This window comes from Amphiura filiformis, chromosome 13 (genome assembly GCF_039555335.1).
Source record: "Amphiura filiformis chromosome 13, Afil_fr2py, whole genome shotgun sequence".
Lineage (NCBI taxonomy): Eukaryota > Metazoa > Echinodermata > Ophiuroidea > Amphilepidida > Amphiuridae > Amphiura > Amphiura filiformis.
In genome coordinates, this window is record NC_092640.1 from 16,486,045 (window position 1) to 16,510,890 (window position 24,846).

The window sequence follows — 24,846 nt, forward strand, 5'->3', positions numbered from 1 at the left end:
TTCACCTTTTAATGCCAGGATTCAATAAGCCTGTGAGATCCTAACTTCTGTGTTACAGATTCCAAGCTCCCTGATAGCTAAGTCTATTTGGCTTCCTCAAGAAAGTACCATCCATGTGTGATACATGAACAGTCAAGGGTTGTGTATCTGTAGGACACGTCACTTTGCGCTGCATCCCGTGCTACAGATATACACCGCCTTTGATTGCGCATGTATCACACACGGATGCTACGGTCTTAAGCAAGCCAAATGGACTATAGAAACAATGATTGGTTTTCATTCAAGGATTGTCACAATCTAAATCTATTTTGCTGGCAAAATGACCATTATCCCTTTAACATTGACTTCCAAGCCAGCCAGCCAACCAGGGTTGTATTAAGTTCACCTTTTGCTTTTTCTATCCTGATTTCTGATCCGTTGACTTCCTTCTTTCAATAGCTTCTAGTTTTGTAAAGTCTTCTTCAGTTTCAACATCAACATAGCCAAACCTGAAACAGAAAGTAATATAATATGCATTAACTTGGCAATATTTACACAGTGACCTGGGATAAGAAGTTACAAGGACACTAACGATGTCAACAGATGCCATGGGAAACGTGATCATGTCATACACTTGGCATGCAATATCAGTGATCCCATCAAAAGCATACCAATATTTGGATATTGTACAAAGAGCTTTAAAGGTCCATTCAGTGATTTGCACATCAGGACTGTAAAAATCATCAAAATCACACTTGTTACGGTCATAGAGATGTGCTAACATAACCTGCTAGTGGTTCTGGTTAAGCTGAAAGCCGATATTAGAGACAATAGAGGACATTGTAGAGAAATTAGCTGCATGTATTTTAACGAGTCCTCAATATCATTACATAATTAAGCATAATTAACAATTAGTCAATTATTTCATAAATTAATAAGGATCACCCAAGCATCGATAGTCTGAATGGTGTAGAACAGCTTACGGGTGTCTTAGACCCTCCCTGGGGTGTCTTAGCCACCCTGGTCAGAGATTTCCGGTACACTGCAATGTGGCCAATCTTCTTTGTTGTTGGCAAGTTAGTATTCCCATGATTTTGCCCAGAGGTTGTTGACATTGGTTCTCAGACAAATGCCTCGTTTTGGTCGTCATCTGTGGTCTAGCGGATTAGACTAGTATACCACTTAGAAACATTTATGGGTATCATCATTGAACTATCAACAAATACATCTACCAAGATGCTACCAAGCCTGTGCTTAGTGCTGGATTGGACCATGAACATTTGCACTTTTCATTTGCATAATTTTCAATAACAGATTTAACATACAGATATTTTATTAGCTATTTTTATCCTTGATTTTATCAATTTATTTATCTCTTTCTGCTGTTTTGTATTATTTATTTTAAAAACTAAGTATTTGTGAAAACTAAGGGCACTATTAATATAATAATTCCTATCACTTCATGGTAAGTTTTTGAAATTTTGCTATTTGTTCTTTGGGTTTTTCCCTGTTTTAATAGCAGCATACAAGTACCTTCCCTTTGTAGATAAATATGTTCATTAAGTTATGACTCTTTCCAGCACTACCTATGAATCATTATTATGTTTTGATTGGTTGATGACAAGAGATATTCAGTTGAATAGCCAATAAGAATACAGTTTGGAAAATATTTCACCCCATTCATTTTAAATGATGGCATTATTCTTACAAGATCACTGATTGGGTCAATAAATGAAACAACATCCATTCTGACCAATTGCTAGGTTGTTCTCATGGGGTTAACTGTTCTCATTCTTACCTTCTGGCCTTAACTATTCTGGCATTGTGAACTGTGACATCATGAGTCTTGAAGAATTCTACCAATTGTTCAGCCTCTGTGCGAGGAGCGAGATTGGCCACAAAAACACTTATCATACCTGTGAAGAAATAAAAACCATCAATTCAAAGTCAAATCAATTCATAACAATGGAAGCTTTTTATACCTTGCATAGAAGGACAGTAAACTAAAACAAAAGGTAGCATTTGCTACTAAGAGGTTTTGCAGAAAGGTATACATACAATGGAGAGTGCAGGGACTGCTTTTTGAGGAGGGTGAGAGCAATCGCTCTCTACTGCTCTCCTTAAATCTGATATAGGAGAGTGATTTTAGCTCTCCTTAGTTCACCATTCTCTCCTTATGTTCTATTGTAAATGCTCTAAACAGCTCTCCTTGGAGGCTCCAGAAGAGCTATTTAATGCTCTCCTGCAAATTCCAAAAGACAGTCCCTGAGAGTGCGTTTCCAAAACCCACTCAGTTGATGCAACTTTTGGATTGCAAGACAGTCAATTCACACCAGAAAAAGCCTTCATTCAATGATTTATAGGAGAAAGATTTATAGTCCTTGAAATATGGACTATTCGAGTTGAAATCCATATATTTACACACCCTATGGACAACATGGCCTTAGTCTTCCACACAGGGAGTGTGAATTTCAAATGAAGCTTGCAACCCTGTGTGGAATATTATGGTCAAGTCTTCCATAAGGGTATGGATTTCGACTGGAATTCGCTGTCGTAGTGCACGTTAGTAACCATTGGTTACTGCTCCAAGCCTGGGCTCATACACCTGTGCCGAATTTTGATATGCCATAGGCTTTGTGTTGTGATCATTTCGATCAGTGGTTCGTAACAAAGAAAGCGTGATCCAGTTGACCTAGCAACGGTCATATTCTAACGCACACTACGGCAGCGAATAGCCCTATGCACCAGAGCTGTCAAGAGGAATCCCTTACCATTGTCTTCCTCTTCTGTAGACTGTTCTGTTGCGGTGCTCTCAGCTTCACCAGCAGTGTTCTTCTTCTTCTTCACAGGTGGCTCATCGCCATCATCACCATCACCTGTACAGGGAGAAAAGTCAATTGAGTTAAACAACTGTTGTTAGAGAGGACATCGCCAAACCTCAGTTGTGTGCTGACAGAGTATACCAAAATGTTTTGCCAAATCCTTTTAAGCGTAGTCCTTGCATAACGTCAAGCATTTACGTGTGCAAATTAATTTTAATTTGTAAAAGGATTTTGCAAAACATTTTACTAGTCTGGAGTAACACAGCTGATGCTAGAGAGGAGTCAGAGGACATCACCAAATCTCCATTGTGTGCTGACGAGAGCATCTGGACTCCACATAATCCGTGTTTGTCAAAACTTACTCAGTTCACTACCACAATGTTTGATGTTTCTCATCGCTTTGGTCACAAACACACTATTTATTTCCCAGCAAAGATGCATGAGATTGTTTTTGCAGACACTGTCTTTTGAAATATGGTTAAGACTAGAGCTGTAGAATGCTTATTTAGTTGCTCATTTAGCCTCATCAAGAAGAGCTTTTGAGGAGCTGTTTGGACCAGTGGCCATTAAGTTGGCAATTCATCAAGAAGAGTTATAAATCACTCTTCTACATGTCATTAAAGAGATGTAGAGGAGCAATCGATTTGCTCTTGAGCCTATCAAAAGGCAGTGTCTGTATGAAAATCTGGTTGGTTTGCCAATAATGATAATGTGTAACATGGGGTGAGTGGTGGTGTCCGTGGTGAACTCAGTGAGTCAGACATCAGGCTTCAAATGTCTTCCATAAGGTGCCTCCAAAGACCAGACTCCGTGAATCCTTTCACCTATATTTACATCGTACAACATACGAGGCGGCAGTTGTTTAAGTTACACAACCATTCTAGGTTGGCCATGAGGTTTGTACCCCAAAATTATACTTTTAATTTGCAGTTAGTATTGATCAGAAAGTAATTCTTACTCTACCCCAACGGCATCATTTGATACATGTGGTGCTATATTCCTTTTTTCTTGATGAGTCAGTGACATCAACACATTGACGCAGCAATCGCAGCATGCAGAATTGCAGATCCAATATCTTTAAACATGTGCACATGTACACCAGTGCTCTGAGCAAATGCTTGTGTTGGGAAGTTGCACCCAATGATATGTACCGACTCGCTTGCCAAGAAAACGAATATACCTAAACTATGCAATTTTATGTGGTGCTGTATATTTTCCAAAATCATTATATAGGCCTACTTAACTAGCTCCTCCCCATTCTCTGGTCACCGTATCTAACCCAATTCGACCCACAGGTGCTTTGTAAAGTCATTAGAAGAGGTGCTTCGTAACCCATATTTGAAAACTCAACCTGTTCCCTTGAAATTGGGAGAGGGCACTAATTGGGTTACATACGGTAATGAACAAGTATAAGTACTGCTATGTTGGATTGTAGCACTTGGTAAACAAGAAGTGTACCTCCTGCATTTTAAATACTAAATCTGGTAGCCAAGAATTGTGTCATTGATCTCCATGAGTATGTGTACACTGTACAATTGTTGTTTGGAACCTAACAAAAAAAAATTTGAATCCGAATTGGCCTTGGGTTAGTGAAAGATAGTAAGTTGGACAAATTTAAGATCATACACTTCACTTTAGTACACTCTTAGAGTCAAGTGCTACATCCTTCTCAGATTGTATTAAATAATTCCGAGAGCTCACAACCAGAAAGCTGCAACTCACTATGACCAGCTCTCACAACATGAGCATAAAGTTGGCTCCTTGCTTTGATCTTCAAAAATCAATATTTCCTCCACAATGTCTTATTTCCTATTGAATTTTGTCATGATTAATGGACTGCATCTTGAATCTTCTATAGTGCCTTGGCGATTTTATGCTCATTTTGTGGGAGCAGGTGATTGAGAGTTGAGGCTTTCGGGCTCGCACCCCTCGAATGTAATTAGCCCTATTTTACGCTTCTTTTGGCTTAATTTGGGCCTACATTTATGGGGTTTTTTTAAATATAAAGTTCCTGTGTATCCAAGCGGAACTGACTACAAAAGTGATTGTAACATAATTTGCACCCTCCATATTCTGCACTCATTTTTGAGTTTGGTGCAGGACCTCAAATTGGTGGTATGAACTGTACTACAAATATATAAATGAGAATCAAGATACCATATTCTCTGTAATTAAAACTTAAATTAAACTTGCAAAATATGACTTCCGGAACTCACAACCTTGTGACTTTCGGTTTGAAATGTAACATAATGGCTTCCATGCGGGGGGCCACATATTATCCCAAATTTCTACAAACATGGATCTGTTCGTGCATTTTTATGCAAAAATAAGATTTATTAAGTTAAATATATGAACATTCTACTACTATATGTGGCGATGAATTGGGTGGAAATGAAAGTTTGAATAGGATTTGTCCATGCAATTTCAAGTTTACTTAACATGCTTATAATTACATGCCCGTCACTTTTTTCTTTGAAAAAAGATGGGGGCATTTATTAGAGGGTGTCAATTACAGAGAATACGGTATACGTACATACCCAGGTTGCCGCTATATAGCCACATCCAAATATTACAATCTTATGCCCATATCATAGTAATTGCTGCTGCGATAGAAACATCTGGAATTACCTTGAAGGGACACCGATCTGACACTAGGGCATGCTAGCGACTTCCGATTGATATATTGGCAATCCATTTTCCTATCAAGCAACGGTTCGAGATGCGAAAAGTGTAATAGAAATGCTATGCTTGCTGCAACTGCTTAATATGATACAGGCATTACAAGCATTTTAAATTTCATTGATTTATACTTGAAATGTTATTCTATTGAGCTATTCCAGTTGAAATCCATACACCCCCTATGGAAGACATGACCTAATCTTCCACACAGGGAGTGTGAATTTCAAATGGAATTACCTTAAATGGGCAAATCCATTTGAAATCTGAAATCAAGGCCACATCTTCCACATGGTGTATGGATTTCAAATGTAATAGCTTATTCTACTACTAGTACTACTATAGTCGATAATCTGATTATGACGACATAACCATGAAGAGAACCTGTTAATAGTATTTGTTAGTATGCACCATCCTTTCACCCGGAATAACATCAAATGTAAAATTCTCACCCCCTTCTTGATTCTCTGTTTCCTCCTCATTTTCCTCAGGCTCATCCTTTACTTCCATTTTGACACCTTGCTCTGCGATTAATAAATAAATAAACATCAGTGACTTGCAGTGCCAGACAGTTTGGCCTCGCATAATTTAGGTTAATATATAGTCGACTTCCACTTACTCCTTACACCACATTCGTATCCGTTTGGTGCCTAGAATTGTTGTTACCACAGGCAATTGTTGTTACCACATGATCATTTTCCCTCAGATGCATTTCCTGAACAAAATATGGATCCAATGGATCCACATTTGAGATTTTGTCAACAAAGTGAGCTCCAGGGGCACAGATCATTGACAGAATCTCAAATATACACAACACGACTTGCCTTCTTCATCACCATCGTTAGCATCTCCTCCCGTTTCCATGGTTTCCTCTTGAGCTTCCTCCTGCTCCTCCTCTTGCGTTTCCTCTTGTTCCTATGGGTTCAAAACATAATTTAATGATCAATCTATTTTGTAATACACACATTAAACATTACTAACATCTAAAAGCACAATTTGAGTTTTTTATGTCAAGGCTTATCTAGACGGTTAACCACAGAAGTCTATTTAGGTAACACAAATGGGTTGGCAACAAAATAGCTATTTATCTCCAGTTTGAAGCTCTGCAGATCCTAGTTTGTTTATAGATCAGAATCAGTTCACGTCTTCCACATATTGTGCATCCATGACACACGTCTGAACTTGAGTTGGGGAGGGAATATCCAAACACTACTAGGACAAAGTAGACCATTCCAGTTTGAAATCCATACACCCCGACTGACCCCGTATGCAAGACATAACCTTAATCTGCTACACAGGGGGTGTAGATTTCACCCCATGTTCTGTAATAGAAGTTCTTTCTTCATCGATTGATTCGGAACAAAGGAATCAACAGGCGTGCTATACCATGATAAAGTCCATTCAATTTGACATGTCCTACTACTGCCAAAGATGTGAGGCAATAACTGAAATGTGGATATGGTTTTCTGATACCATGCATCCAGATATGTTGAAAGAACTTTAGTATGCCATATTTGTGGTATAATACGTCATAGGCAGAGCCTCTACGTTTGAAAAAATAAATCAATCTCACTAATGGCAAAAACAAATAAATACACACAAGTTTGGCACTGAATGACATCAGACAAGAGTTTGAAAATTTGTAAACACAGCCGATCACGCCGAGCAATCGCATCAAAGACGTCGCTAACATCGCCCTTCAACAAAATTTTTTGACTGTTCAAAATTGGCAATCTTTACTCAAAATATACAGTCGACTCATCAAAATAACTTTCCTCCAAATTTCAACATTTTCAGAATAAATAACATCTGTTGTAACTTGTGAAATGTAATCGCTGACCGACCGTAAAACAATAGCAACATACTTTATCATCGAATGCGTTAACTATCATGCGCAAATTCTAAGCTAGAGTTCTCAAGTAAATGACTAGAGTTCCATCACTTTCTTTGAGTGATAGCAGTTTTACAATACGTTGAATCCATTCATACAATGCCACAACACGTAGCCACGCCTAGTTTCAACCAACAGTTACATGGAATGTAGAATGTAAACGAAAACCAACAGTTCCCCATTCCAAGTCCAAGAGTAGAGTATACACACACATGTACGGACAAACAATGTCTTAAACCAGCATGGTTCTCACAAAGTTGGAAAAGTCAAAGTGTCAGCTTCAAACCCAATGCTACCAAGGAGCAAATTAGCTTCTTTTGCTGATTCTAGCATCCATAAAGACCTGATGCATATCTTTTCTGTTTGAAGCATCGCAAACTGGTAAAGCCTTTCCACGCCAGAACCATCAATGAAGAAAAATACAACTCTCAGTGAAATAGGCAGCAGCGATCTTACCTCTCCAAGCTCTTGAAAATGAATGCCCAAATTTCCATGAACAGTAAGCCAGGAGCTCATTTACATAACACACTGAATATTGACAATACCTAATGAATTGTCCACAAAAGAAATGGGACTGACCTACTGACTACTGTCCAGGTCTGTCCACTAGCATACCTGCACACACCACATCCAGATTACAAGCTTCAGTGCACATACCTGCCAGCTAGATGTAAGGGATCATGTCATTAATGTGAACCCAGAAAACAATCCACTTTTATCTTAAGGGATCAACTTATGTGACATAGCCCACAGGGACAATCGGGGGTTAACACCATACATTTTTCAAAGTAAGACGAGAGGACTCTTGTTCATTACAGGACTTGGTGTATCAACTGTAAAGCCTCTTTTTAATAATCAATTATCATGAAATTGCTTTTACAAGTTATGACCTTCTATTAGTTTTCAATCTTTGTGATTTTTTGGGAGCTGAAGTAGCTCCAGAAATCAAATCCCAAAAGGTTTGGCACTTCATGGGCTATTCCATTTGAAATCCATACACACCCTAGGTAAGACCTTAATCTCTCACACAGGGAGTGAATATTTCAAATGGAGTCCCCATTCAAGTAACCCCATTTGAAGTTCACACTCCCCAAGCAGATGGTCATGTCTTACATAGCAGGTGGAAAATAACTGGAATAGCCAATCTGATGAACAAAAAGAGTTACATACCTCTGGTTCAGCTGCAGGTTCTTCTTCTCTGAAAATGGATAAAATATAAACATTTAGAATGTTGCAACTTACAAGCAAGGCCAATAAATCCAGTTAAAATACAGTGATCTTCTTAATTCTCCCCAAGCACATTGGTCATAAAGATTAGTCTGTTCCTCTAACTTCCATATTTCACCAAACACAGCATTGTACCCAAATATATATGTTATTTGCCATCATAGTGAATACAGCATAGGCTTAGTTACTGGTTCACGCTTCGTTTCAGGCAAGAGAATTGCCTTTTCGAAAACTGCCTGAAAAAGCGCATGAATTAGGCCCAAAACGGGCTGAAAAAAAAATATATATATAAATTTGAACAAAACTGTCTGAATTCAGTCAAGAGCCTGAAAATTCTCATGCCTGTGGTTTACACACCTGCTAGCGAGCCACTGAGTCACTTAGACAAATGTTGATATTGTTTTTACCCCCTTTAGAAGTTAACCATTCATTTTCTTAACACTTCCTACGACAAAGTGATTCAGAAGTGAATCACTTGGGTCACGTGACGTTAAAACGATATTGCCTGCCTTATGTAAGCCAGTCATTGTTCAGTAAAACAATGAAAAAAATCGAAAAAATCGCGATCAAAAAGCACCTAATTTGCAATTGCTCTTCCGTCGTCATTTTTAGGTGTTTTTATCTCAAATCTAAAAATTTAAATTCAGGCAAATTTTATTTTATAATATTTATGACCTTTAGCCTCTAGATAGCCTAAGTCCCTTGAAAATCAGTGGTAAAGTAAGGCATGTCAACAGCTAAAAGACTCAATTTTCGCTGGAAGCTGCTAAAATGTTTTTAGGAAAACAATCTAGAAACGCCGACGTCTTTTGGAAAATTCAACAATGTGATCTCGAAATGGCGAAGCGGCGAAGCGATGTGCTAACGCTGATCTAAACCGTGTTTTCAAGATGAATTGGATGATAGTGAGAGTAAATTGAAGGATTTACGGAATAATGATAATCTGGGCAACTTTGGGAGCAGTTATAGCTGTTGACAGGGATGAACAAGCATCGGAAGGTCTGAATATGTGTTGGCCACTGGGTGACCGTCTTAGCGGTTGTAGTATCATGTATGCAATGCAATGCGTGGTACTGTATTCAATTCGTGGGACGGTTGCTCTTTAGCCTACCATAAAAACATCAGAGCAACGCTGTGTTTCATGAGTAAGCAGTGATCATACAGGCTACGTGCCTCTGTATGTAAGTTTGTTATACATGTATTTCATAGTTCATAAGTCCGAGATTCGATCATCAAAATAAATATTCAATCACAGTACGTACACAGATTTTTAGTTCATCTCAACTCAAGTTGAAATTTCGGTTACTGCAGTATCGAATTGTGCGAGTAACATTCATCGCAAAGAGCGTACATAAGCGCAAGTGCGGTTTGTCCACACGCTATGCGTCTCAACTGCGAAAAATCATTGACGTCATCACAATGCTCTACACACCGAACTTGCAAGTCAGGAAATTGAACCCAGTGAAAGTTGAACATGTTGAAGTGAACCAATGTATATACATGCAATGCATGCATATGCTTTACATTCAGTGTTTATTTTATTGAAAATAAATGGCTTTCAGTAAATTGACAGTGAAATACTAAAAAAAAAAAAATAACACTTACTCAAACTGATCAATTTTTATATTTTATTTGTATTTTTATTCAAAAGCAATTGTATAAATAATATTCTGATACATTTGAGTAAATAATATAAACTCGACACAAAATCTACACAATGTAGAGAATTTTATTTGCAAAAATCAGTAAACGGCAGCTATTATAAAAGCACCCAAAAACACCCAATTTTTCAAAATTGCTGCCCTTGGTCGTAGGAAGTGTTAACCCTTCATAACTGGAAAAACACAAAAATTCATCAATCCACGTATTAATAATGAATGCCAATTTAGCAATTTAAATATATAATAGAGAATTTCAGACTTACTGCTTTGACTTCTTCCTTCCTCTTCCTCTGGTCTGTAATGAACAAAATGTGTAAAGCAATAAAAATATTTAGAAATGCATATTCTTGTCTCCTCCATGATCCCACTCACTCCATACAAACCATCCGCCAATACTTGCATTGCACTTGCATTGCAAGTCCTTTTTGATCGGCTAAAATCTTTCCCACGTGTCTTCAAGCACGACTTGCAAGGCAGTCAACAGGATAATGACTGCTAACCAGCTACTTAATATACGCAAGTCATGATCAAGTCATGTGTAGTCTACATCAGTTGAACTTGGACATACGGCAAGAGATCCATCATCTATATCTGTTTATGGGATGTGCGTTGCCATTCAGAAATGGCGTTTTAAGTTATAATTGACAGACAGCTTGTGTGGAGAATGGGCGGAATTAAACTGGCGGCTGAGGAGCCCAATTCTGACACAAGCAAGGTTATTTCTTCCTTTGCAATGCAGAGCTGCTAACATTGGAATATATGTAAATGCAGCAGATTTCTGCAAAATGTTAAAAAAGCTTAGGATGTTGCGTGGGATCAGCGCTCCCAAAAGCTCCTGGAAGTTAGCTTTTTAGCTTCTAGTTGGCCTTAAAAATGCCTTTCCAAGGCTACAGAACCATTTTTTTTGCAAAAGGACAGGACAGTGGGCGTATAATTGTTTTTTAGCCAGATGGCTGTAAATGAAAAAATTTAGTCAGACGGCTCAGAATTCATTAATTTCCATGTGGCAACAGCAGATCGCCTCGGACAAGTGCGTTTCAAAGCAGCAAATACGCTCTGAATATGCTCCGTCAATATATTACCAAAGTTGTACATACCTGTTTTGGTGGAGGAGATGCCACCTCTTCTTCCTGTTGTTCTACTTGTTCCTCTGCGGCCTGCTCTTCAGCTGGGGTGCTGCCGCCTGTGAAGGGATCAACAAACAACAAATCAGTTAGAGAATGGACTAAAAATGTACTTAGACATTTTGTCATCATCAATCCACAATTTGAATAAAGAATATCTGCTTTTGTCCAGCAGCATCCCACAACACTTTTGAAAGAGGCAGGCCTCCGCACTCTTTTCATAACAGCATGTGTGCGTTTATGGCTTTGTATTAGATACAAATGGTATGATGATCGCTCTCATGTCGCGCATTAGTATTACACAATAGAGGATTGCAGCAGTATATATACTTGGACATGTATATGTGTGTGCTTCTTTCCACCAGTGCACAAAGTACTGACAAGTTATAACATTTGCTCTCTTTGATAACCATCACTTAGAGCCAGGTATCTGCTAATTTGATTTACATGACAACATTACCATACTATGCATAGTAAGTCAAAACATACTCAAGGAGGATGGACCAACTGCAAGCCACTCATCCACGCCTTGTTTTTTGTTCTTTCTCACTGAAATAAAAGCTTTTGATATTGGGTACAGAATGTCATTTTCCACAACAATATGATGTATGTATATATACGTAACCACAAAACAAGACTACACGACTTGTAGTATAGGCTGTTCTCCAACACTTTCTACAAAACAAACAGTAGCGTGATCTGAAGGAAACATTGCATAGTGTGTACACTAAATTGACTGGGAATTTGAAATGTGGTCAACAGAATTGGACCATCCCCCTTTAAAATTTACATTACTTCCTTAAAACAATGCTATCATTTAGTCAACTTTATCAACAATAATTAAAACTGGTAAATTCTTAGAACTCTGCCTGCCACATATGCTTTATAATCTACTAGTCTACATGTAGAGCTACATATTATTCAGCGCTCATCTTATATACATTAAGTTGTTACTAAACCCATTTCTGCATTCATTCAGCTACATGTATTGCAAGTCTTCCCAATTTTGCTTCAATTGCTCAACTGATGATTTTTAATGAAGCTGTAAATCTTCAGCTTTTCACAATCTACCCCCCCCCCCATGTGTTAGCAAAATAGCATTTTTATCTTTGATAACCGAACCAGGAATCGTTCAAAATGGGTTTGCGTTTACAACATGATACAGTTACCATTACCATGCTTTGTTTGGGTTGATTTGCAACATATAGTTACCATCTGTTAATTCAAGTAAAGTGCTACATTTTGCTTCGATAGGATGTGTAACGTAAAGTTACCATCTGCTAGCAGCTACAATTTGCTCTGTAATGGTTTGCAACATATATTACAATCTGCTACATTTTGCTTTGCAACATACAGTTGCCATCTGATACATTTAGTTCCATTATGTTCGAAGTGGGACATGTTTTTTTGACTTTGTTGATTTTCATGGAGAAGTGCCTTTTCAATTGCTATGAGTACGATGAACTGTAGATATCATTAAAAGGGCCCACCAACATAAGCCATATTGTGTGCCATTCAATGCAGAAATTGGTTTGTAACCTATACCTGTACAAGTTTGGCAGATATTCTGTTAAAATTACCAGTTTTAACAGTAAAAGTTGCAGAAAACTTGAACGTAATATTTAAGTGTTACTTATTTTTTCAATAAGTTCTGAGCAATTTGGCAGTATGTTTTATTTCAAGTTTATAAAGGACCAAGGCATTCAACTCAGAAATGTTTTGTGGCCTCTTATTTAATTCACGGTTCTGAAATTAATTGCAAAAAGCCTGAAAATCTCACACTGACCAAGTTATTTGATTTTACACCTGAATGAATGATACCTACATGCAAGTATATAATCAAGTTTTCTGCAACTTTGTAACATTTTTTAAGTTTTTATAACGTATATTCTCAATTATTACACTTCCAGTTTGAAGCATGTTTATAATCCGATAAATTTAAGCTACAAATCTGTTAACTCTTGAATTGATCACATGACAAGTCACGACATTGTCGACTCTGTCCATCTTTAGATCACTTCTGCATGTTTGTTATGCTTTGATAATTGCTGTACATGTCAGCTCTCATATCGGTGTTCATTGTACCTCCATAGTTAGGCTCGTGCACTCAGTAATGTATGATCCATATCCTTTGCAAGTCAATGTCTTGGCTCCCATGCCATAGACATGTTATGGTGTAAGTCAGCCGTGAGAATACATATCAATCCTTCTCCAACACCAAACCAGTTATGAACTACACTCGCTTTCAAGCTCGGTTAAGGGCAATATAACTCCTGTGCACATTGCCCAAGTTTCTGTTATTCAATCGAGCATGGAATTCATTTCGATCTCGATTGACATGTCATCAATTCAGAGAACATTTTTTTTGTAGCATTCACTATTTCAATTTTTTTTATCTCATTATTTAAAAACTTCTTACGTTTTTGGATTTTTTTGGTTCCGCAAAATGTTGTGTAAACATGCTTCAAAGCAAAATTATGTCCAAGGAATATGAAAACCATGTCATATAAAACTCCAAGGTAACTTGCTTGTTGTCTTTCTTTTCACTTTATTTATGCAGTCACATTTTCTGTAAAACTAAATTTGGATCAACAGTATAATTTACAAGATTTTTTAATTGGTTTTCATATGCCTTGAGCACATAAACATCACACCACGAGCAGGGGTGGCGTTCAACTTTCAAATTTCAGGGTCTAAGCAACTGGAAACAGTTTGAACTGTAATGGCATTTAAGTTCAAAACTACTGGACATTTTTTACCCATCATGTACACAGAATTTGTTGGTTGAGAATGTTCAGTTCTAGACGCTAAATTCTGAAAAACGCCACCCCTGACCAGATGTTGTTTTATCGATCGACTTACATGCACCTTCCATGCCAGAACTTGGTGAGGGCTGGGTCATACCCACACGCCAGACGAGACAGAGAGAGAGAGAAAAGACGGCCGAGCACTGTCCATATCATGGGGAGACTGACGTACATCAAGATGAGTGATGTTGTGTGCTCGGTGGAACGGCGCCAAAGTGCCAAAATATGGATAGCCTGATAGACAATTTGTCTCCCTTTTTGATATAATTTGGTTGAAAGAAACACAATTAGGTGTTTTGGTCTTGTGTTTGATGTGCAAGTTTCTGCTCTATTTGGAAAAAATGATTTTTTTTATTGCAAGTTTTTAGTCGCAGTTGAAACGCTAAGAGATCACAAACAACTGATGTTATGTTATGATATGATGTCATGTGGAATTTATTCAACAGTAAGGCCTCAGCTAACCCTAAACAACATACCAATTTGACTTAAAAGAATTCTAAACATTTAAGTGCAATGATTTGAAGTCCTTTTAATTTATAGCAATTATAGCAGTTATTTATAGCAATTATGCACAATGCAATGTCATTGTTACTGCATAAATTGAGACATGTTTGATTGCATTAAAACAAACAAGTACTTTGGCCAGGCCTGACTTTGGCATGCTCCAATTTAGGACATTATAAAAAATCTTTCTAATAGATTAAATTAATTAGAATCACTAGAAAAAAGAGCAATATTATATATTCAAAATATCTTAAATGTTGCCAATGTCACTGTGCAATTAACATCGTGCAGCAACAAGAAATGAGCAGAAATTTGAACAAGGACCCAAGACCCAACATTTTTGCACGATCTGTTTGATTGGACGGCATGGACTACATAAAGCCCATTATGTGACGGACGGATATTACACGGTTTTATTTATCGTTACGCACGTTACACATAATGTAGGGCCACATAAGACCCAAAGACAAGCACAAAATGGCCACGCAAGACCAAGGCTCACTTAACAAGTAGGTCACGCAAGACCATCTACGTTTGCTACAAGAGAAAAATTCACGCACGACACAACTTACGTATTACATCACCGCGGTCACGCACGACCCGGAGTACTTTAAAAGAAGTTTTTTTATGCAAGTAAGGCCATATCATTAACATGATGAAGCCTTCGATTTATTCACTTTTATTACATCGCATTCATCAATACAATTGTCAGCACGTACATAGGAGAAAAAAATAGTAACGGTCGCACAACACTGGTAAAAAAGAAAGCGAGAGAAATGTATAATGTGGATAACAAGCGCGCATTAGATCACTGTTTGACACCAATCGAGTGGATCATCCACTTCCAATACATATATTTCTCAACTGGTATCGCTCATTATCATGATTCATCTTCCAAGGTCATTGTTGCATCTTTAAAGCATGAATCTCATTCGCACCGAGAATCGTATTTCCATATTAACTTGTCGTAACTGTTAGAACGAGCACCACTCTAGCTCATAAACCCTCTGGTTTGGTTTTTCTTTATAAACGCCTACATAGACTTGTTGAAACTGTTCGGACGAGCACCAGCTAGCACATATCTTCAGCATGAAACTCAATTCATTTTGTTATTCTCAAGCCATATCAATAAGAAAATTGACTCTCATCTTCGAGAGTTTCGACGAACACATTGTAGCTCAGCACCTGTTTGCATCTGAAGTGGGTTCTCGATGCCCAATGTCACTTAATTTCCAAACTTTACGACACGGCTGTGACAGAATTTGTATGCCCAAAGTGGTCATTGTTGTATCCATGAGTGCACAGACCACTCTGTGTATTGCTTTATAATACATGTGTAGGGTCAGTTCTTATTTGTACCATACCAGTTGGTACCATACCAGTTGGTATAACGCAAGTCAATATTAATGTTAAATTGATGATATATATTATATCCGTCTGATGCAGGTTTTCTATTGGCAAGGGTCATTATACATAGGTTTGCTGGACCATTATTTGCAGGGTATGTGGTCCGGCTGTTCAGAGGGCAGTCAGGCAACTGAGGACACGAGGGGCACAATCTGTCCTGTTGGGGGTGTGCAACAAGTTTCTTGTACAATGTATCTACAACCAAGCATGCAGGGAGTCCACCTATATCATACATACAATCTGCTGGCATACCCTCGACACAAATAGCTGTATACATTGGTGGTGTAATATTCATGAAACAAAGGTTATATAAGTATGCACAGATAGCGCAAGACCAGCTCTCGACATTACTGGTCCAATATTGCTCTGTATTGCGGAAATCGGGCTATGGGCAACATTTTGATAAGCAATCAATGAACTTCCATTTTTTCACACCTAGAGTATAATCTAGCAAAATTTGAATTGAGACAATTCAAATTAATTAAAAAAAATACAGGGTGATGGGCGATTTGCCCCTGCATTCTCTGAAATAACCCTTAGAAACGGAGTAGCACTTAATAGACAGCTGGGGGCTTTTCTGATGAAAATTTATAGAATAGCCAGGGCCATTGAGTTATTGGGTGGATCTGAGGTTTGTACTTAAACCACATGTCAAATAAAAGGAATATGACATGACAGGCTGGTGTCGGTTGGAAGGTAAAGGAAGATCATTAATTATATAAGTCTCTGAATTTTTTTTTCTTTTAAAAAATAAAATTGCTTAAAATTAATCTTGTAAACAGGAAGGATAAAAACGGATATTTGGCCCTATAAACAAAGGGTAGGCCTACTAACAACTACACTAAGTTTCACATGAACTGTAAAACATTGACCAACTGGTCTAGGAACAGCCTGACAGGGCCGTGAGCAGGAATCTTGATGCAGATTTTGAAAAAGTGGACATTCCTCCCAAATTTGGAACTTTTTTTGACCCCAAAAAGTATAAAAGCCTTGATTTTTTTCCAGAGGGGGTATTTTGTGAAAAGTGGACATACATGTATTCACTCCCAAATTTGGACCTTTCTAGACCTTGAAAACATAAAAACTTTGGGTTTTTTTTGGGGGGGGGGGGCTTGCTAATGCTATGCTCACAAATTGGGATTTTTGTTTTGACTCTTGGGAAGGGAGCTATTGCAAACATGACTTATTTGCTAGTATGCATTATTTACGATTCTTGATCCAATGGTCTTTTTCTACCCATCATTAGTGTATCACACCATTAAAAATTCAAATAAGAGGGTAAAAACTGAAAATCAACCAAAAATTGTGACTCTTTCCTTGTCTGTAACTTATTATTTCTTTTAAATTCTCATTAAAGTATTTAGCCAAATTCAATGCCTTGACTTTGAAATGAGCAAGTGTGATGACTCACTCTGTAAAAGCTCTCTCAAACAGCAGAGTGAAATTGCTCAAACCAGAATGATATTTAGGGAAAATCATCCCCATAATACTTCCAAGTTATTCCAGTTGAAATCCACACAACCCAACCTCTATGGAAGACAAGACCTTAATCTTCTTAGTCTACACAGGAGATGTGAATTTTAAATGAGATAACCCGAATGGGCGGCTCCATTTGAAATATATACAATTATACATTGTGCACTGCTGTATGGGAGGGCGTCTGAGATTAAGGTCAGGTCTTCCTTAGGGATGGGGATTCCAAATGGAATAGCCCAAAAATCATAAGCTTACAAAGCTCGCATCAAATCCATTCAAAGGTGATCATACATGTAGTGATTAAACGTTCACTACACTTGATTGCACTTGTAATAGTACAGCCTTTGTCTACCTTTTTTAGTGTGTAGTCGTGGTATGCAGCACAAACACAGATGTGGGTCCCCTTTGCTAATAAATCATAAGCAGGTAATCCAATTGGCCGAATATGTGTCAAAGTTTCGTTCCGTGCTCAGAAGGAATATGAAGCCCTGCCTTATGTCACTCATTAACAGGTCACAAGGCGTCCACACGCACTGAACACAGCAAGAGTACTAGGCCTGTTCTTCTCTATAATCAAATTAAGTAATTCTTGGCCAAACTAGAACATGCGTGTTGTGTCCATGTAGTGTACTAAGCAGTGTTCAATTAAGGAAAAATAAATGAGTTGTCCCACGGACAACCAGGTTACAATTTCTGGTTGTCCGTCTAAGTTTTTGGTTGTCCGTATGTACAAAGGTCCATTTTGGCTACAGATTTATGGTTGTCCGGCGGACAACCGAATCAGTATTTTTGGTTGTCCAGCCACTTTTTTAGTTGTCCCGGGCAACCGGACAACCAAAATTTCGAACGCTGGTACTAAGTGTGTACGCAGTGTAAGGCGTGTGTATACTTTCTTCTGTACCGCGCTATATTCGTGTGTGTTTATCGCAGAGCCACTAGCGTTCACAGTGTTCCAGTTTGGCCAAGAATTACTTAATTTGATTATAGTGTAGTTTATCAAGGACTACACATACGCACAAAACTTGTAGGAGTAACGCAATAAATGGAGAGCAAATTTGCAAAGTGATGTCGTATCATGAACTATCAAAGTTTTAAAGTTAACAGAAAACAAGAATAAGTCAACAGAATTGTGATACCTTCCTAGCCTTCAAAAAGTTCAAAGGTTACACCATAACATTAAGGGGGTACTACACCCATTGATTTTGTTTTTGCATTTTTTTGCATTTTGTGAAGAAATTACCAAAAAAAATTGGACAAAGTGGTATGCAAAATGAAGGGGCAAATCTTCTCGTTTTATTGGTGGTATCGGTATCAACGTAGCTTACATGCTTTTAAAAGTATAAGCCAAAAGGTGGTACATCACTGATGATTTAAATTCACTTCATTTTGGAAAGCTTACTATCAACGGATTTCGTTAAAATTTTGGATATGTGTTGCTAACACGTTAGGGAAATAAAGTTGATATGTAAAATGGGAATAAGTGGTTCCTGATTTCTTTTATGACTTCATGAACTTGGTGCTCCACAACTATCAAAAAAGGAACTGGTTAAAATGCTTCTATTTTCAATGTTGAGCTATATTTTGTATTTTTAACTTGCGACATTATTTCACTGAAACTTAATTAAGCCACAGGTAACAGGTTACCACAACCATACTACAGCAATGTTGAACAAACTTGTATTTCTTGTCACCTATACCACCATATTGGGTAGTTTTCCGTAAGCTTAGCTTTTGTGATTTTGGTAACTATTTTATATTTATTTGTGAAATCCATCTCAACTAGGCATTCTAAATTGTACTCACCATTTACATCCCAAGATATATTAGTATATCCACCTTGCACTTCTCGATATATATCCAGTTAAAGACAGAATATCAAAATTATTCCTCATTATGATATCACAAACTCTCACATGTGTATTCAAAATTGATGCTTAAATTTGACCTGAACCAATTGACCTATAACCTGACATACTGTGACCTAATAGCCTTTTCTTCTCCTAACAACACATTATAATATTATTGACTAATGACTATACATCCATTGTGTAAGTGTTTATATATTTTGCATGCACCACTAGATTTTCTATAGAGAGTATAACAAAGGATTTAATGTATTCTATTCATGTACCCTACTTGAACATGCTGAATAGAATAAATCATGGTTTGTTATGAAACACCCATCTGAGTAACTAGGATACAGTAAACAAAATATATATAGGGCTAAAATGACTTACTACAATTGTTTAAAAGCACTTTTTTCTTCTTTTTTTCATATTTTTTTTTTTTTTTTATTTCACATGATCCGTGCATATATCGCCTAGCTATAAATGAAAAAATATTTATTTAGACCAATCAAACCAATATATGGGTGTAGTACGCCCTTAACAAGGTTTCGCCTCTTGTCACTTTCCATGTTTTGCTTTATCTCTATCAGCTTAATATTCAATTTCAACCACTGGGACTTTGCAAATTCGCTACCATCTATACAATGGCGGCAGCAGCGACGACGACGGCAGCTGTAAATCATGCCCACAGGAGAGTATTCAGTGTTCAATATTAGTAATTGTAAACAATATCTGAAGCTGAAGAAAGGACCAGGATTGGCCGCATGCATTCCTTTGCATCCGGACTTTTAGTCAGCTACGGTACACTGGCACTGGGGTAAGATATTGGTTAATGCACAATGTAAAGGTGATAGGCCTAAGGCAAAAAAAAAATTGTTTCTCCTGGAAACAAGTTTTTACTGACATTCCAAAACGGGTGGTTTTTTTTTGCTTTGAATTTCAAATAATATTTTGACCATGAGCATTAGCGATGAAACAAACACAACGATTGGTTGTTTCAAATGGATTTGTAATATGTTCTAACAGCCAATTACAGGGATGTACATGTAAGTAAGCCTGAAGAAAAAATACTGAAAATTGGGGGAGGCGTAAATTTGGGCTAAAAAGCCCCAAAACTGCACAAAGCCACAAATTGCGTAAATCGGGACTAGAAAAAAACCTGAATTCTGTAAAAATCCTGAAAACTTGCATCCCTGGTATATCGAAAGCAAGCAGTTTTGGGCAGGATCAGTAAATAGAGAAATAGCCCAAAATCTGCCAAAGGGTGATTTTTTTTTCACAATTTGGGTTTGTTGCGTAATTTGTGATGTTATGTTTAAAATATTGTCAGTTTCAGACCGAATATAACTGACTGAATTTAAATGGAAATACTTATTGTTTTATCAAATATGCATTTTTAATAAATACAATGAGTTAGAGAATAAATGATAGGATTTTGTCTTTTGCCTATCCAATATTGTGCCATAATGGATGGGCTGGCCAATATTTTGTGTAGTGGATGCCGGCGCGTCCGGTATCCCCTACGATAAAAATATTGGCCAGCCCATCCATTATGACACGATATTGATAGGCAAAAGACAAAATCCTATCTTTTATTCTCATTCTTATTCAGTTTTAATGTAATTTTTGCGAGAAAACTGCCTTTTTTCAGAAAAAATAAAGTTACTTTTGTGAGGACATCCCGTTGTTTTAAATGAACGAAACCATCACGAACATCTAAGCCGCCGAATCGCGTTCTTAGTTCTCGCCAGACGTGTATTACGCGAACGCATTATCGCTAGCGATCATTGAGGAGCAACAAGCGTGCGCCGTTGCGTGGCGTAAATTACGTAAATTCTTTACAAGACGCACCCATTGAATAAGAATGAATAACAACGTAATGAAATGGTTACTTCTAAAACGAAAAGCTCGAGGGAAAAACCCTGACACAAGAATTCTAATTTTTTCTGTTGGTTGCCGAGGGTTGGTTGCCGATTAAGAACTCAGGCCAAGTTCTTAATCTTATCCTCATAATTTGATATTCGATCGTTTATTTTCCAAGTTTCCTTTTCAGCGTTAACCATCGCGTATACGCGAGCAACGTCAAACGTGTGCATTGGATCTTGTGCAAAATAATACGCGCTGGACGTGGACGGCTAGCCGTACGCTTAATTTGTAAAAGGAAATCTGAATAACAGTACATATTCACAAGGGTGTACAGCGCATCTGTAGACTGCAACATTTTCAGAACTGATTGATCACATTTGTGAAATAATACACATCCGCGCTCTGTTCTACTCTGCGTCCTATGCTGCCATGTTAGGCATGTTAATCTTTAAGTAGGATATTTCACATGGAAATTATTTTGTTTAAAAAGGTGATTATTTAACTTAAAAAATGAGGGGTCAACCATGTCTGTAGGTCAAAAACTAGCGGTTATGGGCAAATGTCTGTTTTAAAAACTGCACTTTTCTGCCATCATTGACAATGCCTTACAATGACTTACTGTACAAAAAAAGCATGTAATGCATCATTTTTTACCACGATGATCCATTTTAAACAAAGGCGATTTTATTTTATGAAATCTAACTTTCACTGCATGCTGACTTCTGTATCAAGGATAAAGTACCAGCACTTTTTAGACTGCGTCGTCAAGTTTCTGGTGTCGAAATTTCACATTTTTGTATTTCCCTATGGGGATTACACAGTTAAGCCATTGACTGTGAGCTACTGTGGTCCAAACTTTTTGGATTGAATGTCGCCCTCTATAATAAGCAATGTGGACATGTCTAGCCATGTACATTTCATGAGGACATGACGTACGGTGCAGTCTGCAGAGAAAAGTCAATGAACACAAAATAAATATTTAATCAAGTTAAAAAGGGCATTTCATGATCCACAGCCTCATCCCCCCCTTGTACTTGGTTGGTTGTCCTCCGTAGAATACCGCAGGGGCATTCTCCTCGAAAAAGTTGAGATTTTTATACTGGTCACTCACTGCACAGAAAACCTCTGGCTACAATGTTTATGACGTACATCATGTTACTACAACATGCACGCATGATGATTTACTAAAAATTTCTTGCAGATTAGGCTAATGGAACTCGATTGTTAGTTTCCTATTGACCGCCCGCATCACTTTTTCAATTTGACCAAAACTCATTATTTTCATAAAAAAGTCAATTATCTGAACATTGAAATGGAAATAATTAAAATTGAAACTCTCAAAATGTCTGACATCCCCTGCTGATCATAATCAGGGCACTTTTATTAGTTGTGGGGGTAGAGGATGTAGTAAATAATGGAAATTTAAGGATTACCTCATCATGTTTCTAGTGATTACAAAAATTGCTAATTTCTTTTCATTTTTAAGAAAACACATTCAAATCTTTTCTCAATCTGTTGCAAAATGTCTGTAAAGATGATCTAAGCATTAATACCCGTTTTGAGATGGTGTCACCAATATATACTTTGGTACTGGTGGGGTACCTAAATTTGGAGAAAGCTGTTCATAAAATCATTGATTTTGTTGACATTAATGGATAATGAAAAGAGACCGAATAATGAATAATGAAATAGCGACCTCATCATTTTTTTTAAACATCCAATCGGAAACTAATAATCGAGTTCCATTGGCCTTAATTTGTTCCTCAAAAATATTGTCAAATTTGAATAACGTTCCGAACTTCTGGTGTACCACTACCAGAACGAAAGTCCAACAGATGGAGCAGTGTAATACACATAAATCATGCGTAACTCGCAAACGCAAAATCGGAATCAACTGAAAATTTGGGGATACGTCATTGGATAACAATCAATGGATAAGCTTTTTTAAGTAGAATCTACTGAAAAATGGCAATGAACATGATGAATGAGAAGAGGATGGCAGGCCTAGGATCATGAAAATGAATACTCCTCCTCTCTACCTCTCTCCTTATTAGACACTAAATGGAATCAAATGAAATGCAGTTGTACAAAGGCAATTAACAGTTACAGTCAAGTTGCTGAAAATGAAAAATTCCGCAGGATTTATTCATTGTATTGACTATTTATGTCGATCGCATGATGACATGGATGATGAACTGCATGCATCATGATCAACAATGACAAAAGCATCATGCATGCATGGCAATGGCTTGCTGTGCAATTTAAACCAACGACGCGAGCAACATCCTTTCTTTTTCTGTCCATTTTACTGTTCACTTTACATCGACTTTACCTTTCAATACATATATTCATTACCTTTGTTGCCTTCTTCTTGCGCGCTGCTTGTTTTGATCGTGCCATATTGCAATTTAAAAGGGTTTATTTCAGTGTAAAATTTGTGTTTTGTCCGCAGTTCGGCACGAGGTGGTAAAGAGTGACAAAGCGTTGTTGTTGAAGAGACGCCTATTTTGCCGATTCCCGATAACTTTTGGCGAAATCGCTACACAGAATGCGACGTGTAACGACGAATAAAGCAATTATACTGTAGGGAACCAATTAGCGCAGTACTATTATCTTTTTTATAATCACCTGTTTTCCAAAATATTTTCTCCTCTTTTATTCAGGTTTAGGATCCAATTTACATATTAACACACTAATTCATCATTTTATCTTCTGTGCTACTTGTTTTGCTCGCGACATAATTAAATGTAACGGCTTATTTTGAATTTTAAAAAGGTGTTAATTTTACATAACGCGTATGGGCGCAGCGGTGCAGTGACACACAAAAAGATCAATTTGTGAGGGCAGCAGACCAAATAGCGCAGCCAGGTAGCGCAGGTCAGCAAGTGATACCACCTGCACCTGTAGGCCTACCTGCTGACTTTTTAGGGGTGGTGCAATCCCGGGGTGCAATAATTAGGGGTTGTGCAATAATTATGTGTACCCCCAGGGTGGTGAATTCTCAAAGTGGTCTGCCAAAAATCGCTCCCCCCTTTGGCCGTGCCAAAAAATATTTGCCCCCCCTTTTGACGTAACTCCCCCCTTAGTTTGACGTGCCAAAAATCTTTCCCCCCTTTACACACTAAGCATGGAGGTATATAAATTATTTATATACCTCCATGCACTAAGATTTTGGGGAACCCGAATTTAAAACAATTGTCTTATCATATAGGCCTATGCAAGCGCAGCGAGAAAGTTTGCATAAAATTATTAGAACGTGTTCCCGAAATGTTTTCCTACACCTTTTTAGGGTGGGTGTAGGCCCTAATATAGAAACAGTGCCCAAAATATCTGTGCCAAAAATCACTTGCCCCCCCCCTTTTGACCGGCCAAAAATCGCTTGCCCCCCCCCCTTTGGCCTGCCAAAAATCTTTTCCCCCCTTTTTTATAATAATTCACCACTCACTAACTAAAGCTCACTATTAAAACCGCTCTGCGTGCATGCATTCCACGGGACTTCATGACGCAATCAGACCAAGTCATATATACTCAGGGAATCGTTGGCCGGGCCAACGTCATC

General features: G+C 37.8%; 1 protein-coding gene across 1 annotated transcript; it reads right to left on the reverse strand.

Annotated features, from left to right (window-relative positions):
• Positions 1-385: 385 nt before the first annotated feature.
• LOC140167448 (uncharacterized) lies at positions 386-24,026 on the reverse strand. The gene is made up of 10 exons (XM_072190754.1): positions 24,009-24,026; positions 23,643-23,826; positions 11,354-11,439; positions 10,520-10,551; positions 8,539-8,566; positions 6,302-6,392; positions 5,930-6,001; positions 2,751-2,855; positions 1,778-1,895; positions 386-488 (listed from the first exon to the last, which is right to left on the reverse strand). Exons 1-10 carry the CDS (start codon positions 24,024-24,026, stop codon positions 398-400), a joined length of 825 nt encoding a protein of 274 aa, XP_072046855.1. The 3' UTR covers positions 386-397.
• Between the last annotated feature and the right edge of the window lie 820 nt (positions 24,027-24,846).

Bases quoted from the DNA above. Each gene is read 5' to 3' on its own strand.
- LOC140167448 (XM_072190754.1), bottom strand. The intron at 8,567-10,519 runs GTAAGTCTGAAA...ATCCATTTTCAG, and splicing joins GGAAGGAAGAAGTCAAAGCA to AGAAGAAGAACCTGCAGCTG. The intron at 1,896-2,750 runs GTAAGGGATTCC...ATTTCTTCACAG, and splicing joins TACAGAAGAGGAAGACAATG to GTATGATAAGTGTTTTTGTG.